This window comes from Stomoxys calcitrans, chromosome 1 (assembly GCF_963082655.1).
Source record: "Stomoxys calcitrans chromosome 1, idStoCalc2.1, whole genome shotgun sequence".
NCBI lineage: Eukaryota > Metazoa > Arthropoda > Insecta > Diptera > Muscidae > Stomoxys > Stomoxys calcitrans.
The window spans coordinates 176,637,130-176,663,836 of record NC_081552.1 but is presented as its reverse complement, the minus strand read 5'-3'; the positions used below and the strand labels follow the sequence as shown (position 1 = coordinate 176,663,836).

General features: G+C 36.6%; 2 protein-coding genes across 4 annotated transcripts in view; one reads left to right on the top strand and one right to left on the bottom strand.

The window, feature by feature from the left end:
• Window positions 1-26,707, top strand: part of LOC106093980 (tyrosine-protein kinase Src64B) — a 275,692-nt gene that overhangs the window by 119,075 nt on the left and 129,910 nt on the right. The window lies entirely within an intron of this gene.
• LOC131997266 (uncharacterized) lies at window positions 47-26,707 on the bottom strand. Its single transcript, XM_059367943.1, has 5 exons — window positions 26,648-26,707; window positions 26,430-26,585; window positions 24,110-24,267; window positions 224-236; window positions 47-151 (listed from the first exon to the last, which is right to left on the bottom strand). Exons 1-5 carry the CDS (start codon window positions 26,705-26,707, stop codon window positions 47-49), a joined length of 492 nt encoding a protein of 163 aa, XP_059223926.1.

Sequence of the window (26,707 nt, the reverse complement as noted above, 5' to 3'; positions counted from 1 at the left end):
TCAATATCAAATGTTTCTCTAAAATGTATGCCTTGCCTGTAGAGCGTTACAGCTGTTGCCGGTAAGCTCGACTAGTTGGCCCCCGGAAAATAATGTTGGCCACATAATTTAAAACACCGAATAACAATCTCGATGAGGAAGAAATAAAATTCTGTATATTTTTCATATGAATTCATGTTAAAGATTTACTTTTTTTTAATATTCGTGGCACATCACAAGCCACCCACACAGAGGATCTGAAATAAAATGGGGGAAATTTTAATTATTTCATATTGCTGCTGGTTGGTAACAATTTATTGCAAAGGGTCAGTTCACAAGTGTTTTAAGTTTTATTTATTAAATTTTTTCATAATAAGAGAGAAAAATTGCTGCGCACAGGGGTTCGTTGTTTGAGTTTTCATGAAATTTTCGTGTTTGTAAATAATTTTCTATAAATTTGGTTTTGGAGAAAATTTTACGGAAAATTTGTCTTAAGAAATAATTTCATAGAACTTTTTATAAAAAATTTCATAGAATTTTTTAGAAAAATTTTCCTGAAAATATTTTCTTCAGAAAAAAATTTGATTATAATTTTGTGTTTAGAGAAAATTGCAAAAATTCATTTGGTCCCAAATGTGGATATAAAATTCATGCTGTACTCCCGAATACCTTTCTTTTGAGGCTCATAGTACCATTATCTGAAAATGTCCGGTTTGTGGGTACCTCACAACCCAGACCTTAAGTCCCGACGGGGCGAGGCGGACACCTACACACTTGGCCCCTCAATTGGATATCTGATTTTTTTTTTGATTGAATCGCCCAACCCACCTCCGTGACCGGTGTTTTTGAAAATTAGATAGATATTTAACACAAATTTTAATTTCATTATCGTAATCTACTCCCAAGTTCCTCTCATTTCAATCAGACATGATTGCCTAATATTCCCATTTGGGGAATGAAAGAGGGCAACCAAATTTGCCGCCTAGATCGTGCGATTTAACGCCTTTATACTATTTGATGTGGGACTATGTCAAAGCTCATGTCTGCACAAACAAGCCCGCTTCAATCGACACATTGGAAGACAACATTGAAGAATTTATTCGTGAGATACCGTTTATTCGTGAGATACCGGTTATCCCCTCCTAATTCTTCCGAAAATTGTGTGGTACTCTCCGTAGAAGCCATATAAAAACTTCTCCCAAAGAGGTTTCGCACTGCGGCACTCCGTTCGAAGTTTGTCCCTGTTCCTTAGTGGAATTTTCATGGGTAATTTGCATTGTCCCGGTCGGTCCAATTTTGATTTTTTAAGGTGCTGTTGGTGTAGGGAGTGGGCGTCAAGGATATTTTGTCTTTAGAGAATATTTCATAGAAATTTAGTTTTTAAAGAAAATTTCATTGAAATTTTGTTTTTAAAGAAAAAAATTTCGTCTCTAAAGATAATTTAATGGAAATTGTCTTTAGAGAAGAATTTCATAGAAATTTTTGTCTTTAGAGAAAATTTCATGGAAATTTTGTCTTTAGAGAACATTTCATGGAAATTTTGTCTTAAGAGAAAATTTCATGGAAATTTTGTCTTTAGAGAAAATTTCATGGAAATTTTGTCTTTAGAGAAAATTTCATAGAAATTTTGTCTTTAGAGAAAATTTCATGGAAATTTTGTATTTAGAGAAAATTTCATGGAAATTTTGTATTTAGAGAAAATTTCATGGAAATTTTGTCTTTAGAGAAAATTTCATGGAAATTTTGTCTTTAGAGAAAATTTCATGGAAATTTTGTCTTTAGAGAAAATTTCATGGAAATTTTGTCTTTAGAGAAAATTTCATGGAAATTTTGTCTTTAGAGAAAATTTCATGGAAATTTTGTCTTTAGAGAAAATTTCATGGAAATTTTGTCTTTAGAGAAAATTTCATGGAAATTTTGTCTCTAGAGAAAATTTCATGGAAATTTTGTCTTTAGAGAAAATTTCATGGAAATTTTGTCTTAAGAGAAAATTTCATGGAAATTTTGTATTTAGAGAAAATTTCATGGAAATTTTGTATTTAGAGAAAATTTCATGGAAATTTTGTCTAAAGAAATTTTGTCTTTAGAGAACATTTCATGGAAATTTTTGTCTTAATAGAAAATTTCATGGAAATTTTTGTCTTTAGAGAAAATTTCATGGAAATTTTGTCTTTAGAAAAAATTTCATGGAAATTTTTGTCTTTAGAGAAAATTTCATGGAAATTTTTGTCTTTAGAGAAAATTTAATGGATATTTTGTCTTTAGAGAATGTTTCATAGAAATTTAGTTTTTAAAGAAAATTTCATTGAAATTTTGTTTTTAAAAAAAATTTCATGAAAATTTCGTCTCTAAAGATAATTTAATGGAAATTGTCTTTAGAGAAGAATTTTATAGAAATTTTTGTCTTTAGAGAACATTTCATGGAAATTTTTGTCTTTAGAGAAAATTTCATGGAAATTTTTGTCTTTAGAGAAAATTTCATGGAAATTTTTGTCTTTAGAGAAATTTTCATGGATATTTTGTCTTTAGAGAATATTTCATAGAAATTTAGTTTTTAAAGAAAATTTCATTGAAATTTTGTTTTTAAAGAAAATTTCATGAAAATTTCGTCTCTAAAGATAATTTAATGGAAATTGTCTTTAGAGAAGAATTTCATAGAAATTTTTGTCTTTAGAGAAAATTTCATGGAAATTTTGTCTTTAGAGAAAATTTCATGGAAATTTTGTCTTTAGAGAAAATTTCATGAAAATTTTGTCTTTAGAGAAAATTTCATAAAAATTTTGTCTTTAGAGAAAATTTCATAGAAATTTTGTCTTTAGAGAAAATTTCATGGAAATTTTGTCTTTAGAGAAAATTTCATGGAAATTTTGTCTTTAGAGAAAATTTCATGGAAATTTTGTCTTTAGAGAAAATTTCATGGAAATTTTGTCTTTAGAGAAAATTTCATGGAAATTTTGTCTTTAGAGAAAATTTCATGGAAATTTTGTCTTTAGAGAAAATTTCATGGAAATTTTGTATTTAGAGAAAATTTCATGGAAATTTTGTCTTTAGAGAACATTTCATGGAAATGTTTGTCTTTAGAGAAAATTTCATGGAAATTTTTGTCTTTAGAAAAAATTTCATGGAAATTTTGTCTTTAGAAAAAATTTTATGGAAATTTTGTCTTTAGAGAAAATTTCATGGAAATTTTGTCTTTAGAGAAAATTTCATGGAAATTTTGTCTTTAGAGAAAATTTCATGGAAATTTTGTCTTTAGAGAAAATTTCATGGAAATTTTGTCTTTAGAGAAAATTTCATGGAAATTTTGTCTTTAGAGAAAATTTCATGGAAATTTTGTCTTTAGAGAAAATTTCATGGAAATTTTGTCTTTAGAGAAAATTTCATGGAAATTTTGTCTTTAGAGAAAATTTCATGGAAATTTTGTCTTAGAGAAAATTTCATGGAAATTTTGTCTTTAGGGAAAATTTTATGGAAATTTTGTCTTTAGAGAAAATTTCATGTCTAATCTAAGAGTCTAATGGCCTTCTTAGCGACCAACAGTATGGGTTCCGCAGAAAACGCTCTACGGGGCGACTTCATCGCATTTCTGTCAGAACGTTGGAGTCGCTCAATCCATCAGTTTGTTGAGAGTAAGGTTGTGGATCTGGATATCTCTAAGGCATTTGATAGGGTCTGACACGGGGCACAATTATCAAAGCTTGTCGCATTTTGTGTCGGTAATGGCTTCATTCGATTTATTTCGAGCTTTCTCAGAGATCGCGCTATTCGAGTCGCTATAGATGGGTTCTCATCCAATGAGCATAAATGGACCGCACGTGTTCCCCAGGGTTCTGGCCTTTCTCCTTCTCGTTTTCTTTTCGAATGAATCGAATAGACTTTAATGCATGGAAGACTCAGTCCTTTTGTTGTTGTGACACAAACGATTCGCTGACCCATTACGTTCATCCTTGTCTATCAACGGTATAGAGGTTGAGCAATCAGAAACTCTTGATGTTCTGGGCATGAAAATACAAAGTGATGTCCGTTGGGCTAAACATGTATTTGAAGTGCCGAAAGAAACATTCAATTGCTTAGGCTTCCTTAAACGGAGTAAGAATTACTTCTCTCATTCTGATCCTATTAACATCAATACCCCATTCATAAGGCCGAAAATGGGGTACAACTCATATGAATGGGCTAGAGCTTCAAAATCATCCCTGGATCTACAGGACCGTGTACAAGGAAAAGCGATGGCGTTGATTGTGGACAGTAGGGTATCCAACTCTAGTGCCTACCTTGAAAATCGTCGCAATGCGGGTTGTTTGGAGCTGTTTTCTCGGTACTTTCATGGTGTGTGTTGGTCTGATACTCGTCTTCTTATCCCTGATGTAAGGATGTTTGTCAGGGATACTAGACATTCCAGGAACTCACACCCGTTTCTAATCGATTGGCCAGCGGACCGGACAACGCATTATAGAGAGAATTCTTATTTCGACTTCCGGCTAATGTTTTTCCCACCCACTATACCATATAACTATAAAAACTTTAAATTGGCTGTATCTCCTAAACTATGCATCGTTAAGGGGAAATGGATCTTAATTCGTGATACCCCCCATTATAAAAATTTTTGTATTTTCGTTAATTTCTTAAATAGTGTCTATTTTTTTTTATAATTTAAATTAAATATTCATGATACAGGCTGACATACTCACCAAGGCCGTTCTAATTTGAGCTTCTAATGCATAACACAAAAACTCTGGCGTGAATCTTTCGCGCAAAGACTGAAGAACTCATAGAGATTTTACACTTTGTAACTGTTATGCGGCAGAGTATGGCATTATTCTTTTATTGTTGTGAATTTTTATTCTATTTTGTTCCCCTGCATTTGACACATAAAGGCAAACAAGGATAGACAGATGCATATCACATTCATGCACATTTGTCAGTACATCCATTCAACCATACGTCCATTGAGACCAAGTGAAAAGCAGCATACTAAACTTGTTCTAGTTTCCATCTTTGGGGTGCTTATTAGGCCCAAGTAGCATAGATATGTGCTCTGTGATACAGGCGGTTGGTTGGTGGGCTGCTCTAGGTAGGTGTTTGGGGGTAACATTTACCAGAGTTGCCATATTTTTTAAATAATTTATATACAAAAAATCAAACAACAAGATTTTCAATGCTTATGAAATTCTGGCAATATATTCGACACATTTTTTAAGAAACTTTCTATTTTTTTCGGAAACTTTTTTTTTTAGAAACTCTTTTTTTCGGAATCTTTCTATTTTTTTCACAATTTTTCTATTTGCTCTTTATATTGGTTTGTTAATGAGTTTTGCTGAAAAAATAAAATTTATATTATAATAAACCTATCAGCAACATAGCCACTTGATATCCTGCTTTAACTAAGCAACAACCAACCCATTTGGTTTTCAGCTCGTGAAATGTGAGTGAAGCTAGTTTCTATTGCCGTTTTTCTTTTACATCATCACATCTAAATTATCATGCTTTACCTTTGTCTAGGGGAAAACACAACCTACAGGAACCACTTTAGGGACTAAAACATTCGTTTCTTGTATCTGCCTGCTTCTAAGTATTTGACCTCTTTTTCTTATCTTTGAAAAAATGAGTTGCTACGTCAACTGCAATAATGAACTTTGAATTGTCTGTCATTACAACGAGTTTTTGTAACTTTGCTTTTCCCAAAGATGGGAAAACAATTGGGATAAATGCTTTAGTTTAGTAAGTAAGAGAAGTAAGTCGAAGTTATTTCTTTAGTTTTGAACTGGTTATACTTAAAGTAATTGTAAGTGGAACATGGATGCTTCCATTACTAATAGATGAACTCGCAAAGAAATCAGTAAGAATATATTAATCCTCCAAAATTTTATAATTTTATATAATTTTATGAATATTTAGTCATTAGAGCAAATTTCCTTAAAAATGTTGTCTTTCGAAAAAATTGTATGGCAATTTTTCCTTTAGAAAAATTTTGATTTTCCTAAATTTTTCTGAAAAGACAAAATTTCCATATACTCGTAATTTTTTTGTAGAAGACAAAAAACCATTTAATTAGCAAGAACAAAAACACACTGGCCACACAATCAAGTTCTTTTACTGTTTGCCTAGTGCCTTTGCTAGAGGTTTTATCGGAGGCGTTTTTGCAGCTCTCAAACATGCAAAGTGATTGAGCCTTCAAAAACAAATTTCTCTTGCTATTCGAAAACTAATTTATCAGTTTTTGTTATTTTTAGCCTTTTCATATTCAAACATAACTTCAACATGCATCACATCAATTTATCTAAACAAAAAAAACCAAGAGTTCTTGTGTATAAGTTTGTGTTAAGTTTTTAGTTACTCTACAATGGTTTTTGGAATTTGCAACTGGGACAAAGTTTTTTGATTTTCATATAATGTTGTTACATCGTTTTTAAATCCAGGCTAATTTGTGCATAATCCTCATTTTATTTTAGTTTTCCTAAAACCTCAAAATGTAAATCCGCCCTTAAGTGTTGGCAGACAAGAGTTAGCTTAGAGTGCCCACCCCAAAAATTGGACCATAACGAAACCTTAATTATGAGCACACCAAACAGTGCCTAATTGTTAATTTACAAATCTTTAAAGAATAAAATCATAACAATTGCAAAATTATAAAATTGTGTTGCATAAAATAAAACGTACTTAAAATAAGGAAATATGAATTATACAAAGTTAAATACAGATAAAATAAAATAAAAAACGAAATAATAAAAGATAGTAAAAAAACGATAAAAAATAATATATATAAAAAGCATAAAACCATAAAAGATAAAATAAATGAATGATGATATAAACAGAAAATAAAAACAAATTAATAAAATAAAATATGATTTAAGAAAATAGGAAATTAAATAACAAAAAATAAAATCAAAAAAGAAAAAATAACAAAATAAAATGAAGAATAATATAAAATAAAAAGGAACAAAATATTAAAAATAAATATAAAATATTATATAAAATATTATATAAAAAAAGTCATTTGACTATATAAATTTACAACATAAAAAAAGTAAATATGGAAATTAAAAAAAAAAATTAAAATAAAATAAAGAAAGCCATAATAAAACAAAAAAAAAAAATCACTAAACAGAAAAATAATAAAATAAACAAATTAAACCAAAAATTAGCAAAAAAAATAATAATGAATAAAAAATAAAATACAAAATAAAATAAAAAAATAAAATAAAATAACAAAATCAAGAACTATAAAAAATGGTTAAAAATAAAAGAAAACAAAATTAATTAAAGATATAATAAAAAAATCAATAAAATAAAAAATGAAATAGGATATGAAACAAAAAAATAAAAAAAAATAAAAAATAAAAAATAAAACAAATAATAAAAAGTAATATCAACAAGTAAAAGCGTGCTAAGTTATACCCTTCACCATGGATCTTTTCCCGGCATCTCTTCTTAGGCAAAAAAAAGGATATAAGAAAAGATTTGCCCTGCTACTAGAGCGATATCAAGATATGGTCCGGTTTGGACCACAATTAAATTATATGTTGGAGACCTGTGTAAAATGTCAGCCAATTCGAATAAGAATTGGGCCCTTTGGGGGCTCAAGAAGTAAAATAGAGAGATCGATTAAAATGGGAGCTGTATCGGGCTATAGACCGACTCAGACCACAATAAACACGTATGTTGATGGTCATAAGAAAATCCGTCGTACAAAGTTTCAGGCAAATCGGATAATAATTGTGACTTCTAGAGGTTCAAGAAGTCAAGATCCCAGATCAGTTTATGTGGCAGCTATATCAGGTTATGAACCGATTTGAACCATACTTAGCACAGTTGTTGGATATCATAACAAAACACGTCGTGCAAAATTTCATTCCAATCGGATGAGAATTGCGCACTCTAGAGGCTCAAGAAGTCAAGACCCAAGATCGGTTTATATGACAGCTATATCAGGTTATGGACCGATATGAACCATACTTGGCGCAGTTGTTGGATATCATAACAAAATACGTCGTGCAAAATTGCATTCCAATCGGATAAGAATTGCGCACTCTAGAGACTCAAGAAGTCAAGACCCAAGATCGGTTTATATGGCAGCTATATCAAAACGTGGACCGATATGGCCCATTTACAATACCAACCGACCTACACTAATAGGAAGTATTTGTGCAAAATTTCAAGCCGCTAGCTTTACTCCTTCCGAATTTAGCGTGCTGTCGACCGACAGAAGTACGGACAGACATGGCTAGATCGACATAAAATGTCGCGGCTTTATGGGGTCTCAGACGAATATTTCGAGTAGTTACAAACAGAATGACGAAATTAGTATACCCCCCATCCTATGGTGGAGGGTATAAAAATTAAATGAAATAAAACAAGCGTGCTAATAAAATAAAAATTAAAAAACAAAAAATTTAAATAAACAAATTTACAACATAAAATAAAGAAATTAAATAAAAAATTAAAAATAGAAGAAAAATACAATAAAAAATAATAAAATAAAATGAACATATTAAATAATAAAATAATGAATAAAATAATTAAATAAAATAGAAAATTAAATAAAAAAATTAAAAAAAATTTAGAATCAAATAAAATAAAAAATTAAAAAATGAAATACAATAAAAAGAAAATTAAAAACAAAAATAAAATAAAGTGAAACAAACAATAAAAAGTAATATCAACAATTAAATGAAATAAAACATGCGTGCTAAGTTCGGCCGGACCATGGAAGCCGCTAAAAATTTACCCTTCTTAAATGAGTTTGTATTTGAAATTATATTGGTCTCAAGAAGTCATTTCGGGATACTGGTACTTAGGAGGGCCTATATGACCACATTGACCGACTCGGATAAAACTTGGTACTGATGTTGCAAGTTATAAGATAGGGTTTTGGGCCAAATTTCAGCCAAATCATATAAAAATTTTGGCTTCTAAGGGCTCGAAAACCGATATCTGTTTATAGACCGATTCTCATCATACTTGGCATGGTACAAGTATTTTTCGAATTTACTAAGTTGACCTTTAAACGCCATTTAGTACAATACGAGATATAGATCAGATAGAATTACTATGCCATTTGCGTTAAGTAGTACTTTGATATTACAAATTGCGACACTGACTCCGCCCGGTAAGTCATTGGGCATACCGTTGATATATAATGAAAAAATTGTCGAACTTAAAATACATCCCTGTTTCACACCCGAATTCCGTCTACAGGCTTTCGGAAAACCGCAACTGTCCCGTACCTAATTAGTCGTATTACCATACAGACCTTGCAATATTCTTCTAATTATCGTAGACAAACCCACGCTTGACAATTTTGTAAAAAAATCTGTTTCTAAGGAACAATCCAAAAGCTGTTGAAAAATCGACGAACAAACTATATGTGGGTTCATTATCGTTCATATTGAGATATACCGTATTCACAAGGTTAAAAATTTTGTCAACTGTTGAATATCCCTTTCTGAAACCAGCCTGAAATTCATTAAGAATGGTTTCACGTTCCAGCCAATTTGTTATACGATTAAGTAAATAGAATTGAAAATTTTCGAAATTGTATCCATGAAAAAATGAGAAAAGAAATGTTATCCGTCTTCTATAATTCGAGGCAATGTTAGGATCACCTTTTTTTAAAGGGGAATCAATATTGGTTATGTAAAGGATATTGGTATATCCTTGTGTAAAAAATCCTATTAATAAGGGGAGAATTTTTATAATATTCATAAGGTGTGCCATCTTGCCCTGGCGACTTGTTTGTCTGCAGCTTTTTAATGACATTGAGCAATTCGACGAATTCTATGGGGGAGTTCAAGAAGGGTTCTATGACAAATACCATACATCAGCTTACAGCCTGATCTTCATCCGTAGTTTATCAAATCTGCTGAAAATCGCATCTGAACTGTTCTGCATTAAGGTTTCCTCTATGGGAGCCAGAAGGTATTTTTAACGAGTTAGACAGCGCCCACCATTCTTTACTGCAATTTATAGAGTCCAGTTTCTTTAGATCGTTTTTATAATACTCTTGTTATAGCATAAAGATCGAAATTTAGCTTTATATAATAAATAACGTTTTCGGTTTGCAAGGGAGCGAGACGTTTTGTGTTTTCTTAACTTCTTCATCATATTCGCCCGCAATCAAAAACACCTATCAAAACCGGACATATTTGCCGACTATGGACATACGGGGCTCAAATGAAAGATATTTGCGAGTAGACCACGAATCTGATATCAACATTTGGAACCGACTGCCAGGGTAAAGATATTTGCGAGTAGAGCACGAATCTGATATCAACATTTGGAACCCACTGCCAGGGTAACCCAACAGACATATTTACTGATTATTGCAATTAGGTATTTGTGATCAGAAAACCAACTTTGGGGCCAAGTATTTGGGGAACGCCTTATCCCATAAACTTCTCTTTAGTAGAGGACGATGCTGGGTATTTGGGGGGACCACTCCACTCCCCACAGCACCCCTAAATCGGACATATTTACAGACCATGCCAATATGGGGCTCAAATGAAAGGTATTGGGGAGTAGAGCATGAAATTAATACCCGCTTTCGGGGGACCAAAGTTCTGGGATTCACCCCTTTCGCAAAACCCCCCAAATACCTTTAAATAATTGGTATTTGGGAGTAGAGCACGATGCTGATACTTTCTCAGGGCCAAGTGTTTGGTTGGCTACCCCTCCAGTGTCTGGTTGACACCCCCCCCAAAACACCCCTAAATCGGGCATAAATATTTACCGACCACGGCAATATGAGGCTCAAATGAAAGGTATTTGAGAGTAGAGAAATTGATACCCACATTCGGGACCACGCCCATACCCCTCCCTAAACCCACCAACCAACACCCTGGGTCCCTTCCCGCTCCCAAAAATAAAGTTCTTTAAGAATGAAGTACATCTAACATCCAAACCCAAATGATTCTAAACCCTCCGAGCGAATTCGTAGACCAATAAAGATCATATGGGATTCTCATAAAGGCATGTATGTTGCTATACTCTAAGTCAAGCGACATATATATACCACTTTCTTAGGATGGACCCGCGCAGCGAAGCGGGTCCGGATAATAAAAAATAATGAATAAAAAAATTAAAAATAAAAGATAAAAAAAATGTAAAAAAATCAAAAAATCAAAAAATATTAAACAAAAAGTGATAAAAATATAAATTAAAAAATGAAAAAAAAAAAGTAACAGCCCGCTAAGTTCGTCCGGGCCGAATATTATATACCCTCCATCATGGATCGCATTTGCCAAGTTCTTTGCCCCGTATCCCTTTATAGGCAAACAAAGGATAGCGGAAAAATTGCTATGCTATTGGAGTAATATCACGTTATGAGCTGACTTGGGGCGTACTTGGTTTGGATGTGGACCATAGTTGAAGTCATTAAGCCCAGTCGGTTTATATGGGAGCAATACCGTTTCAAATCATACTTGGCCCAATATCATGGAAACGTCATAGTTCAAAATTTTAGCCAAATCGGATAAGAACTGCCTTCTTTACGGGCTCAAGAATTATAATTGTGATATCGGTTTATATGGGAGTTATATTAAAATATGGACCGAAATGGCCCCGACCTATACTAATAGAAAGTATTTCGGCAAAATTTCATGCACCGAACTTTACTCCTTCGAAAGTTACCATACTTTCGATAGACGGACGGACAGACGGACAACCAACCGGACATGGCTAGATCGTTTTAAAATGTCATGATGATCAGGAATATATATACTTTATGGTATATAAGATAAATATTTTGATTTGTTACAAACGGAATAACGAAGTTATTACACCCCCATCCTATGGTGGTGGCGACGACTCATAATGGTTTAGAATTTATACCGGCTACTTAGAATGAGAACGAAGTACAGAACAAGCAGGCAGCAGGGACCGATGGGTAACCAGCTAATCTGCTTAAGACCGGAGGCGACTCGCTGATAAGGCGTATACATCAGCTCGCCTGCGCAATTTTAACGCATACCCGATGATTGGAACATCTGCATATTATGCCGTACACAGAAAAGGAGAAAAGACAGTAAGTGCCAACTACAGAGGGGTAAGTCTCCCCCATAGCCTACAAGATACTCTCGGGCATTCTGTGTGAAAATTTAAAATATAAAGTCACTGAGACAAGAGTGCCCTATTAATGCGGCTTTAGACATGGTAAATCCACCATATACCAATTACAGGGTAACTGATACAAAGTGTTATCAATTGTAACTAAAATTTTTATACCCACCACCGATGGATGGGGTATATTCATTTTGTCATTCCATATGCAACACATCGAAATATCCATTTACGACCTTATAAGTTACCTATCTAGTCATGTCCGTTCGTCTGTCTATCGAAATCACGCTACAGTCTTTAAAGTAAGAGATATTGAGCTGAAACTTTGCACAGATTCTGTTTTTGTCCATAGGCAGGTTAAGTTTGAATATTTCGGACTATATCTTGATATAGGGCCCATATAGACCGATCTGCCGATTTATGGTCTTAGGCCCATTAAAACTATATTTATTATTCGATTTCGCTGAAATTTGAGACAATAGTTGTGTTAGACCTGTCGACATCCTAACTTAAATTGGCTCAGATCGGTCTAGATTTGGATATAGCTACCATATAGACTGATCTCTCGATTTAAGGTCTTGCGCCTATAAAAGGCGCAATTTTTGTCCGATTTCGCAGTAATTTGGTTTAGTGAGTTATGTTAGGCTCCTTGACATCCCTGTTCAATACGGGCCAGATTGGCCCAAACTTGGATATAGCTGTCATATACACCAATCTTCTAAATTTAGACCCATGAAAGGTGAGTTAATTAGTACCGAGTATGGTCAAGATCGGACTTTATTTGGATACCGAGCTCTCGATATGAGTTCTTAAGACAATTAAAGCATGCTTATTAATCGGTTTTGCTGAGATTTTGTAAGGCTCCTTGACATTCGTATTCAATATGGTTCAGATCGGTCTATATTTGGATATAGCTTTAATATACATATACCGATCTCGCGTTTCAAATTCTTAGGCCCATAAAAGGTGAATTTTTCAGCCTTTGAATGTGGTATAATGAGTTGTGTTAGACCCTGAATAAGGTGGAGATCGGACTATATTTACATGTAGCTGCTTTGGGTTCATGAATGATGCATTTTTCACTGAATTATGACGAAAGGCGGTTAATATATATATCCGTGGTAATGGGTATCCAAAGTTTGGCCCGGCCTTTGCCTTTTTTACTTATTTTTATTTTATGCGCAGTTTTTTTTTTGTTAATTCAAATGAGAAAAAAAAGTGTGTTTCACAATTCATTCGCTTTTGTTCGATATGACCAATTTTGGCCTTGATTATTGCTCTGAGTCGGTCATAAATTTACAAGCTGCACGAATATACTCTGCCGGTACACCCAGAGAAAAGTTGATACCAAACGTGCTCATTTCAGTACCATACGGTATTAACAGTAAGGCAACACCGTAAGGTATAAAAACAATATCGGATAGTATGGATGAAACATAAAATGATTAGTACTGTTTGGTACTAGCTTTATTACCGAACTGGTATTGGTTTGAATACCAATCTGTTATTGATTTAGCAACAGACCGTTATTGGTTTTAGTACCACACCGTAATTGATTATTCCACCCCCTAATGAACCAAAAAAAAAAAAACAATAACGGATAGTACGGAACAAACATAAAAAGATTAGCACCGTTTGGTACTAGCCTTATTACCGAACTGGTATTGGTTTTAATGTCAACTTGTTATTGGTTTTAGCACCAAACCGTTATTAGTTATAGTACCAAACCGTTATTGATTATTCCCCCTAATGATTTGTTTATTCTAATTTTATTTCGATTATTTATGTTAATTACAAAAATTAATGTTACAACGTGACCAATCTCAATTCTTTGTATTCAGCAATTGACTCCATATCCACCGATTCCCAGAAGTAGTTGTCATATGAATACACCAACACAGCATCCCTTTCCATACAAGAGACTATCACGTTTTTGATGTAGAATGTCCTTAGAATTTGTACTGCTTCCATTTTCACCGCTTTCGAGTATTTTCACAGGTTTTGATGCACTCAAATTTTTTTTAAGCTTTTTATTTGTCAAACAAATATTTTAAAACGGCGGTAATATTTTAAGTACAAAGCTCAACAACACTTCTGGCGCGATGACAAAAATACTAATGTGACGCCGTCAATTCTTAATAGCCTCTTTTGTCTGGTATTGAATTGATACCAAATGGTATTAAAAATCTTTGCCAATGACGAGAATAAAATAATACTAGTAGGTAATGGCAAAGTACCGTAATTTTTCTTTCACTGTATTTTTCACATTTGCCATTTGGCTTTCTTGAGCGTATCCATGGCCCGAATAGAACTATCGGATTGGAACCCGAATTGGGCATCCGCTGTGTGGATAAAATGAATTGCGGAACGGTTTTTTGTTAGTCTATTTGGTTTACAAGTGCTTTATGTGAGGGTGCCGAGTCTTGTTGGTACGTAAATGGTCAACGACCGAAGTGTTTGCGTATCCACGGCTCCAAAGCAGCTTTCAAAATATTTTGCTGATAATAAATCAAATTTACTTTGACGCCATGCTCAACGAAAACTATTGGAAAGCGGACATCGGCGGTAACAGCTACCATCACTTAAAATGGAAAATTACTTCGGTTGGCCATTTGGCTTAAATTCTCGTCCCTATGCTCGGTTGGTCATTTACGAATGGCTTAATTGGAAAGATTTTCCCGCCAGCGAACACGATGTTCGAAAATTGGAGAGTAAATTTAAGCTTATTTGTTCTTAAGTCAGCGGTTTAATTTCATTCTAAGTATATGCTCCGTTTAAGTCTTTATTAAATTTCCTTTTTCCTTACATTTATATAAAAGAAACATTTATAGCTTTTAAATAGTTTTTAAATTTTTCAAAAATACATCTCTTGAAGCTGTGGAGCAGTAACATTTGTTCAGGTGCTCAAAATGTTTTTTTTTTTGTTGTTGTTGTAAACAGTTTTAGCATTTTCAATGTAAACAAAATTTTAGTATCACCAAAAAAGAGGCAGGCAAGACGCAAACAACACAGCCCAAAACATTAGCCAGCTCGCAGAAGTAGATGTAGTCAAACAACACTTTGAAATTAAGGACATTCTCATGTTGTTAACATCCTTCCCTCAATGGCTATAGAGTGGGTTATATGTTGTGGTGCATAAGCAATGGGCTGATGTGGTTGGCTGCATGGACTGACAACCATGTATATGTAGGTGACAATCATTACAACTTGTACGTTTGTACACATACGTACATACTTCCTATGTGTATGTCGGGATTATGTGTGACACCTGCACGGTTAAAAAAATTTATTATATTACATTGTATTTCGATACCATATAGTATATATTGTATATTTCTTATTGTCCGTCTAATCGGAGGCCACCATAGCGCAGAGGTTAGCATGTGCGCCTATGACGCTATCAACAGTGGTTATCCCCTCCTAATGCTGGCGACATTCGTGAGGTACTATGTCATGTAAAAATTTCTCCCTTACAGAGTTGTCGCACTGCGCCACGCCGTTTGGACTCGGCTATAAAAAGGAGGCCCCTTATCATTGAGCTTCAAATTTGAATCGGACATCATGGGCAAATTTGCATAAGCACTTCTAATCGTATAGTTATAAATAAATAAAGCTATCCGCTTGAAATTTTATACAAATAATTGATTGACAAAGTTATTCATGAACGTGGGTGGGGATTGTCAATGGGCAAGATATCTAATTTGGACGAGAAAAATATTCTTATATATAAAATTAAATTTGTGTTTGTTTGTTCCGTATAGACTCAAAAACAGCTGAACCGATAACCTTGAAGGAGGAGGGCGGACCATCTCCATTACCCCAAAAATACTACCCAAAAAAGTCGACCGATCGGGACAATATGGGATTCAAATGAAACGTATTCAAGAGTAGAGTACGAATTTCATAATAAAAGTTGGGTCCAAGTACATGGGGGCCGCCGCCCCCAGGGGGACGGGGACGGTCCCTCCCCCTTATGCAAAAAACACAACCCAAAATCAAAAGTGGACCGATTGCGACAATAAAGGTATCAAATGAAAGGCATTGGAGAGTAGAATACACATATGATATTCAAATTTGAGTCTAAGTACCCATCCGGCCGCCCCAACCCCGAGACTCCCCCAAACAGACATATTGGACGTTCATTTCAATATGGGGCTCAAATGAAAGGTATTCGGGAGTAGATTTCGAATCTGGCATAAAAAATCAGATCGAAGTATTGGGGGTCACGCCACCCCTCAAAAACGCCATTAGACCCATTATGACTATGTGATACTTGGCTGAACCGATTTTCTTAAAGTTTTCATAGATTGCGTACGTTTGTCTGGAAGAAAACATAGGCTATATAATTTTTAGATATCGGGTGAAGGCGGACCTTCCCCCTTACCCCAAAAACGCCACCCATATCCGAAAGTGGTCCGATGGGCACAATAAGGGCACCAAATGAAAGGTATTGGAGACCAGAAAACGAATATGGTATTAAAATTTGGGTCCAAGTACCCAGCGCAATATGACAATATTGGACTCAAATGAAAGGTATTTGAGAGTAGAAAGCCAAGTGTTTTGGGGTACGCCTAGCATCCCCTAAACTGAAATTCATTTCCGTTGGGTATAAAGAACGAATTTGATATCTATTTTCAGTGCAATGTGCCGGTGGGCGCCACAGCCCCAAAACACCCTCCAAACGGTTCATATTTACCGGCCATGGCAATATGGGGCTCAAATTAAAGGGATTTGGAAGTGCAGCACGAATATGATATCCATACTTGAGTCGAAATGTCTGAGGTGCCATCCCTCCCCTAATGAGAACATTACCCTAAGGAAGAACATTACTACCAGGAACCGAGAAGGGGCAAATTCTTACACATCAATGAGTGCTTTCCGATTCAAGTTTAAGCTCAATGATAAGGGACCTCTTTTTTGCCGACTCCGAACGGCGTTCCGCAATGCGATACCTCTTTGGGGAAATTTTTTTAACTGGGCATGCATGGCATTATGCCTCGCAAATGTCGCCAACACTAAGGGGGGGTTAACACCGCTTTGTCTGATGTTCTCGCCAGGATTCGAACGCGTTCAGCGTCATAGGCAACAAAGGCACGAATTCGATATCCGCATTCAGGGCGAAGTGTCCCCACCCTTAAAAGATATTAGAGAGTTAAAGAAGGCGCAGCGGATTTGATTTGCGATTTGAGATCATAAGCTTCTAGTTGCTACAATTTTGATAAGATTTTTATCAGGTACATACAGGCAGTTACATTTCTTGTAATATCCAGATGTGTATCTTGAAGCCTAACTGGGAACAATTGTTACAACTAAAATATATTTTATTAAAAATTTGCAATTTGCCCCTCAACATTCCATTAAGGAACAGGGGCAAACTTCTCACCTATCAATGAGTTCCGTCCGATTCAAGTTTAAAGCCCAATGATTAGGGGCCTCCTTTTTTTTGCCGCGTCCGAACGGGAAGTTAAGAAGTTTTTTTATTCTACTTGAAAAGCTGTACTTTTCTGCGTGTACTTCTCTCCTAGACGCCCAGGGCTCATGAATATACAACTAATTCATATTTCATACATTAACAACATAAAACATGAAAAACCTTGCATGAAAATATCACTAAACTTTGTGAAAACAGGCGAGTAAGTTATGCAAACGTTAGCAAGCCAAAAAGATAACACACAAAAATTAGTATGAGAAAGTTGGTAGCCAGGATGACACCAGCAGCAGGGATACGTTAAAGCTGTGTTATATCAAGCTGCAATGACACCAAACATTGTAGGTGTGTGTTTGAGTCTGTGTGGGAGGAAATGGAACAAATAACAGGGGAATATATACATGTGTGCTGTGTAAATAAAATATGTATGTTAAATTGCTATTTAAAGAAGTAAATTGCATTAGTTTTGGCAAACGAGCAAAGCATGCCGCAAACTATGCAAAACGTTGAAGATAAATGATAAACAGAAAAAGATGAAGATAAATTCACCACTAAGCACCCAACAGACGTTGGTAGCACATCACAAAATTTAAAAAGCAAAGAATAAACATACAAGGAAATTTTTAAAAACATATTTTTATGGAACTCAATGAATTTGTTTTCCAAGTTTTTCAAATACTAAATATTTTCTATCATTCTAAAGCGCATTTTTGAGAGGTGAAGAAGTCAAATCAGTGGAAAGGGAGCTACACATATTCAAATCGCAACCGTTGTGGTATCGATGGCTTAGGTTAGTTTTTAGTTGCAGTCTGCAATCAGACTCAACTAGACATATTCGTCCATTGTGATACTACAGAAAAAAGGAAAGAAGATGACTTCAAGTTCCTTCTGCCGAACCAGTTAGATCGCATTAAAAAGCCTAGTAATTAACGAATATTTACATTGCGTTGGCGAATGGAAATTTGGGATTCGGAGAGGAGATATGTTTATTCACATTTACCTCTATTCGTTTTGAAGGGTTGAGGTATATTCATTTTGTTATTCCGTTTGTAACACATCGAAAAATCCATTTCCGACCCTATAAAGTATATATATTCTTGATCAGCGTAAAAATCTAAGACGATCTGTCCATGTCCGTCCGTCTGTCTGTTGACATCACGCTACAGTCTTTAAAAATAGAGATATTGAGCTGAAACTTTGCACAGATTATTTTTGTTGTCTGTAAGCAGGTTAAGTTCGAAGACGGGCTATATCAAACTATATCTTGATATAGCCCCCATATAGACCGATCCGCCGATTTACGGTCTTAGGCGCATAAATTCCACATTTACTATCCGATTTTGCTGAAATTTGGGACAGTGAGTTGTGTTAGGCCAGTCGACATCCTTCGTCAATTTGGCTGCGATCGGTCCAGATTTGGATATGGCCCCCTTATAGACCGATCCCTCGATTTAGGGTCTTAGGCCCATAAAAGCCACATTTACTATCCGATTTTGCTGAAATTTGGGACAGTGAGTTGTGTTAGGCCAGTCGACATCCTTCTTCGCTTTGGCTACGATCGGTCCAGATTTGGATATAGCTGCCATGCAAAATTTCAGCTAAATCGGATAAGAATTGCGCCCTTTAGAGACTGAAGAAGTCTAGACCCCTGATCGGTTTATATGACAGCTATATCAGGTTATGGACCGATTTAAACCACACTTAACACAGTTGTTGGAAATCATAACAAAACACTTCGTGCAAAATTTCAGCCCAATCGGATGAGAATTGCGCTCTCTAGTGACTCAAGAAGTCAAGATCCAAGATCGATATGGCCCATTTGCAATCCCAACCGACCTACACTACTAAGATGTATTGTAAAAAATTTCAAGCGGTTAGCTATACTCCTACGAAAGTTAGGGTGCTTTCGACTGACAGACAGACGTAGGGACAGACAGGTGGACGGACATGTCTAGATTGACTTGAAACGACATGACGATCAAGAATATATATACTTTATGGGATCTCAAAGGAATATTTCGAGGAGTTACAAACAGAATGACGAAATTAGTATAACCCAATCCTATGGTGGAGGGTATAAAAAAGTTCCTCTCAAAAACACATGTCGAAACTGAAACTTTTGTAGACGACATGGGAGTGAGAGCAGAGACAACGGAGGACATGTTGAGGTTTTAATAGAAACCCATTTTTCATAGGATACGACGAGACTCAGAGAGACACCGGAATCTTGGAATAATGATGTTGATCGAAGTTTTATAATTACGGACGTCCTTTCTACTCAAAACCATGGAACGTATTGTGGACACCATGATTAAGAGTAGGACATCCGTCGAAGTGCTCAAATACAAACAGCATGCCTATGTCAAGGGCAGGTCGGTGGAGACTGGCCTGCACGAGGTTGTGTATAAAATAGAAGAATCCTTCGATGCCAAAATGTACACATTGGCGGTATGCATAGACATCGATGGGATTAGTGTGCGGACCGAAACACAAATACAATCTTTAGACCAGTACCGGATCCTTAGAGACTGGATAAACCATATGCCAAGGAACAGCTGGCTAAATTGTGTGTCCCATGGCGTAAATATTAGGGAGAAAGTGGCACAAAGCACGCCACAGGGGGGCATTTTATCGCCACTCCTATGGATGATCACCATAAATGACCTATTACGGATGCCGACTGAGGAGGGTATTGAACCCGTATGCTACGCAGACGATGTAATGATACTTCTAAGGGGGTAAGGATCCGAACGAGTTATGCAGAAGATCCGAGAGGGTCTTGCATATGGCATATGGCTGGACTAGACCCAGAGGTCTCAATGTTAACCGAGAGAAGACTGAAATATGCCTGTTCACGAGGAAGACGAAGGTGGGCCAATTTAACGCACCACATTTCTCAATAAGACGATTTCGATATCTGACAATGTCAAATACTTAGGTGTGATCTTGGACAGAAAACTGAATTGGAAGTGTCCCATTCAGGAGCGTACTGAGAAGGCTCACAGACGTTGAGCCGGGCCGTTGGCTCGAAATGGGGCCTGAATCCGAGGATAGTCCACTGGCTTTACAGGAGCGTGATTAGACCAATACTTACTTACGCCTCGTTAGTTTGATGGACTGCTATGGAGAAAAAAGTGCAACATAAGGACCATACAACAGGTTCAAACTTGTTGTCTTCGCATAGGCGGAGCGATGAGGACCACGCCCACTAGGCCACTGGAGACTATTCTAGATATCCGACCCATTAACATACAGATTATGTGTGAGGCAGCCACTGCGGCTATGAGATTAATTTAATGTGAGAATGGATTAAGGATGGGAGCAGCTGATACCATCGCGGTATAATCAAGGCGACGATAGGAAACCTGGAAGGAAGGGAAGAGGTTTCCGATCGGATACCTGCGATGAACACTGAAGTCGAGTGCGAGGCACTGCTGCCATCGGTACAGTCATGGATTGACGGAACCCTACTATTGCCATCTGGAAGATTATGTTACACGGATGGACCATAGCTGGAGGACAGAGTGGGTCTGGGGTCTACATAGAGAACCCAGGGACTGAAATCTGTTTAGACTGCCTGACCATAATACGGTCCTGCAGGCATGGATCACGAATGCGTGAGGTGGTGTTACGGGCAGTAAACTGGCCATCCGGGCAATAACAACCAGGACGGTAAGGTCACGAACAGTCTTACAGTGTAAGAAGAAGATTAACGCCTTTTCTGAGGATGGCAAAATCAGCATCGTTTGGGTGCCGGGCGATTACAATTTGACGGGGATCCAGATTGTGAGAGGGCGATGTTGTTACTGCTATTTCTATCATAACGGGACACATAGGCCTACGAGCTCACTTATGGAAAATCGGTGCGGCAAGTGATACCATGTGTAGGGCATGCGGGGAAGATGATGAGTCGTTGGAACATTTTCTTTGTCATTGCCCGGCTTTCGCGTCTAACTGATACCGGCACTTAGATGTTGACATAATACCAGACATGAACCAATTTGGGAGCGTAACATGGAAAATAATTAAGGATTTTGAAGGTAGCACGGAATTCCTAACTTAGATTTTCTTTTTCGAGATTACTTTTTTTTATATATTGTTATTAGTATTTAGAGGGCACAACAAGCCGATTACTGGCTTAGGTGTATGTCCATATTGCCATGGGTCGGATTAATATACGCAAGCTCTTTTCAACCTAACCTAGCCTACGTGCATTAAAATCGAATCTGTTAAATCGACTCCACACAGAAATGGCGAGCAAGTCCCGGCTGAGTGTATTATCCATTATTCATGTCTTGTCCTTAATTTTGAATGGCGTTGCGGCACATGTTATCGTTATGACATTTCGTATTTCGCTTATTTGGACCAAAAGGGAAAAAAATAGTGTATATGTTTCTTTAGTTGCAAAACAAAACAAAAATCTCCCTTATAGGGTGGGGCGTTCTAATATACATACAGGTTTTTTTTCAGGGACGCTACAAAAGTAGACCGATAGGGACAGCAATCGACGCCATACTTTTTGTCGCTCAACATGCCAGCGACGGTTGATGAACTTCGTGCGAATATGGAACGCGAAATTGCAGCAGTATCGGAAGATTTAAGGTTGAAAACTGTCGAAAATTGGGTTCAGCGTCTGAACTTGCCATGTAAAAGAAATCGAGTTCCATAGATAATGGAATCAAACGTATTTTCACAGAAAATAAGTATTTCATTGACATCCACAACCGTTTTTGTTTTATTAAAAAAAACAAGTAAAAGCGTGCTAAGTTCGGCCGGGCCGAATCTTATATACCCTCCACCATGGATCGCATATGGCGAGTTCTTTTCCCGGCATATCTTCTTAGGCAAAAAAAGGATATAAGAAACAATTTGTTCTGCTATTAGAACGATATCAAGATATGGTCCGGTTTAGACCACAATTATAGTATATGTTGGAGACCTGTGTAAAATGTCAGCCAATTCGAATAAGAATTGCGCCCTTTGGGGGCTCAAGAAGTAAAATAGATAGATCGATTTATATGGAAGCTGTATCGGGCTATAGACCGATTCAGACCATATAAAAAAAACACGTATGTTGATGGTCATGAGAGAATCCGTCGTACAAAATTTCAGGCAAGTAGGATAAAAATTGCGACCTCTACAGGCTCAAGAAGTCAAGATCCCAGATCGGTTTATATGGCAGCTATATCAGGTTATGAACCGATTTGAACCATACTTGGCACAGTTGTTGGATATTATAACACAACACGTCGTGCCAAAATTCATTCAAATCGGATAAAAATTGCGCCCTCTAGAGGCTCAAGAAGTCAAGACCCAAGATCGGTTTATATGACAGCTATATCAGGTTATAGACCGATTTGAAGCATTCTTGGCACAGTTGTTGGATATCGTAACAAAACACGTCGTGCAAAATTTCATTCAAATCGGATAAGAATTGCGCACTCTAGAGGCTCAAGAAGTCAAGACCCAAGATCGGTTTATATGGCAGCTATATCAGGTTATGGACCGATTTGAACCATACTTATCACAGTTGTTGGATGTCATAACAAAACACGTCGTGCAAAATTTCATCCCAATCGGATAAGAATTGCGCACTCTAGAGGCTCAAGAAGTCAAGACCCAAGATCGGTTTATATGGCAGCTATATCAAAACATGGACCGATATGGCCCATTTACAATACCAACCGACCTACACTAATAAGAAGTATTTGTGCAAAATTTCAAGCGCCTAGCTTAACTCCTTCGGAAGTTAGCGTGCTTTCGACAGACAGACGGACGGACGGACGGACGGACAGACGGACGGACGGACGGACAGACGGACGGACGGACGGACAGACGGACGGACATGGCTAGATCGACATAAAATGTCACGACGATCAAGAATATATATACTTTATGGGGTCTCAGGCGAATATTTCGAGTAGTTACAAACAGAATGACGAAATTAGTATACCCCCCATCTTATGGTGGAGGGTATAAAAACAACTTTTGAAGCGTTCGTATATAAAACCCCTATATTTCGCAGAAATTTGATACAATGGGTTGTATAAAAACCTTAAATATTCTACCCGAATATTGCAGAAGGACTATGTTTAAATATAGTTGCAAATTGGACCATATTTCGATATAGCGGCTATGGGTTCATAAATGATGCACTTTTCACCACATTATGCCAGAAGGTCGTTTATATATGTATATATATCCGAAGTGGTGGGTATCCAATGTTCGACCTGACCAACTTAATTGCCTTGTTACTTGTTCTTTTTCATTATGCCAATTTTTGCAACATTCCAAATCCTTAAACAACTGCATTAAATTTATACATAGGAATGTTTTTGTATTAAAAAAAGTCTTATGTTTAACATTGTGTGCTATTTATTGATTAGAATTAAATTTCTGCGATATGTTATAAAATTTTACCTTGCTCAATCAAGAACATCAAATTGAAAATTTGCCACCACTCTTGGTAATTTTTTAGACATGAATGTTGCATTGATGGCATAGGTTCCGCTTGGAATTGGTAAAAATTCCAAAGCCTTCTCAATATAAGTATTTTCGACTCTTTCAGCTTCTAATACTTGTTGTGGATGAATAAAACACATGTCACCGAGGAAAACAAGTTTTATCCTTTTAATGTTTACTTACATTATAGGGACAACCATGTTTATATTCGATACATTGCTAACAATATTCCATGCCAATCGGGTAATCACATTTAGATGACGTGTAAAATTACAGCCCACTGTGATGTCGTAGAGAAAGGGTTTCCAGCCCGTTAAACGTTTAAAAACTTGGACACGTAACTGAAAAAAAAAAATTACATTATTTTATTTTATTATTTTAAAATTTCTATACCAACACGAACACTGCCACCATCACCATCTAAAAGCCTATGCCCTCGTCTACAAATGTCTTAACCATTTTTAACGCCTTGGACCATGGGTAAGGATGGTTAAGTTTAAGTAGCAGTGCGGCATCTGACTCACTTGCCTCACTCACTCAGATACCTTCTATTTTTTACCTTTGAACCATCCAGATTAAATTAAAAAGCCCAACGAATATTTACATCCTCTAAATCAGACAAGTTATAAAAAAAATTAGAACCTAAAGTGGAACTCCTTCTGACTAGCAGTGTGGGACATGCACATAGCAGATTTTCTATAGTCTCTTCTTCCTCTACATCCTCACAGCTTCTACAGAAATGGTTACTTGCAAGCTTCAGTCTGTCAACATGTTTTTCGATCAGACTGTAACCTGTCATGACGGACACAAAGACCGAGACATTTGTTCTAGCCAGCGACAGCAATGCGTTAGACCTCTTCATCTGTCAGTCGTTGCCCTTCGGGCCTGATCCTGAAGACTCAGCTTACATGTCGCAAGAGGCATACCCACAGATTCCAGTTCCCCTGGAATGTGCATAGTAGTTCCTAGTCTCGCAAGCTCGTCTGCTCTACAATTCCCTGGGATATTTCTGTGGCCCGGCACCCAGAGCAGGTGAATTTTGGACTGTTGAGCCATCTCGTTGAGAGATCTGCAACATTCGAGGATGGTTTCAGAAATATGTTGCCCAGAAACTTAATGGCTGTGTGAGACCGGTGCCACTGTGCGTAACTTGTATCTCGTGCTGAAAAGAACAACTTTCGTATCAGACGGATTTCGTACATAGTGCTTCCTGAAGTATATCTCTAAGAATGCGGGGAAACTAGGGATCCAAAAGTCGACTTTCGACTAAACGTTTAATCGACTTTTTGTGTAAAAAAATTGAAAAGTGTGAAATCGACTTTGATGTGGAAAAGTGGAAATAATTCGAAAAGTCGAAATAATTCGAAAATTCATCTAAAGGTCCGCTTCACCGCCAAAACTCCTACAAACAGACAAATCAATTGTTTTTAGTAGCGCAATTGGTGCTTTCTTTGTTAATTGAGCTGAAGCTATCAATTTTTGGTACATAAGTACACTATGACAACCTGAGTTGGGAGTCTTAATGAGTTTTTGGACATTTGTACATTAAGTTACTTAAAAGTACCAAAAGGTACGAAATGCGTGAAGTTTGCGCAAGGCGAATGGATAGAGCTAGACATTTGGCGTAAATGATTGTTCTCGCGAAATAAAAGGGCTAAATAGAAAAAATAACAAATATAGTTCTGGAAACGGGAGAAAACTTACGTTTAGTACCGCATTTGGTACTATTCCGTTCTTCCTTTACGGATTGAGCTAGAGCTCTGAAATTTGACATGTACCTAAGGAGGCCACCGAAGCGCAGAGGTTAACATGTCCGCCTATGACGCTGAACGCCTGGGTTCGAATCCTGGCGAGAACATCAGAAACAATTTTCAGCGGTGGCTTTCCCCTCCTAATGCTGGCAACATTTGTGAGGTACTATGCCATGTAAAACTTCTCTCCAAAGAGGTGTCGCACTGCCGCACGCCGTTCGAACTCGGCTATAAAAAGGAGGCCCCTTATCATTGAGCTTAAATTTGAATAAGACTGCACTCATTGATAGGTGAGAAGTTTGCCCCTGTTCCTTAGTGGAATGTTCATGGGCAAAATTTACAATTTTTACCTATGGAGGCCACCGTAGCGCAGAGGTTAGCATGTCCGCCTATAATGCTGAACGCCTGGGTTCGAATCCTGGCGAGAAGATCAGAAACAATTTTCAGCGGTGGTTATCCCCTCCTAATGCTGGCGACATTTCGAAGGTACTGCACAATTTGGTATGGCATCCATGTAAAAACTTCTTCACAAAGAGGTGTCGCACTGCGGATACGCATCCTCTAGAAGCTCAAGAAGCCAAGACCCAAGATCGGTTTATATGACAGCTGTATCAAAACATGGACCGATTTGATCCAATAGCTCACACATTATACTTATAGGGCAGGTGTCAGGTATTATACAGTCGGCACCGCCCGACTTTTGCCCTTCCTTGCTGTTTTTGTTTGTTTTTGTCTATCTTCTTCTTACTTACCCTATACTCAGTCAATGGCAAATGCAATGGTGTGAAACGACATTTATAGTACTGTAAATTTCTCGATACAGCCTTGAGGATACACCAGTCGACACGTGGATAAGTTGGATCGACAGCATGACAAAAGATTTTTGTAAACTTTAACCGAAGACCAGCCTGAAAATATTATTTTGAAGAAATTCACATCTAAGGTAATTCGTTACATGAAATGTTTATACCTTGGTTCCTTGATAGAAATAATAAAGCAGCATAAGAAAAAGTAATCTCCTATGATCCAT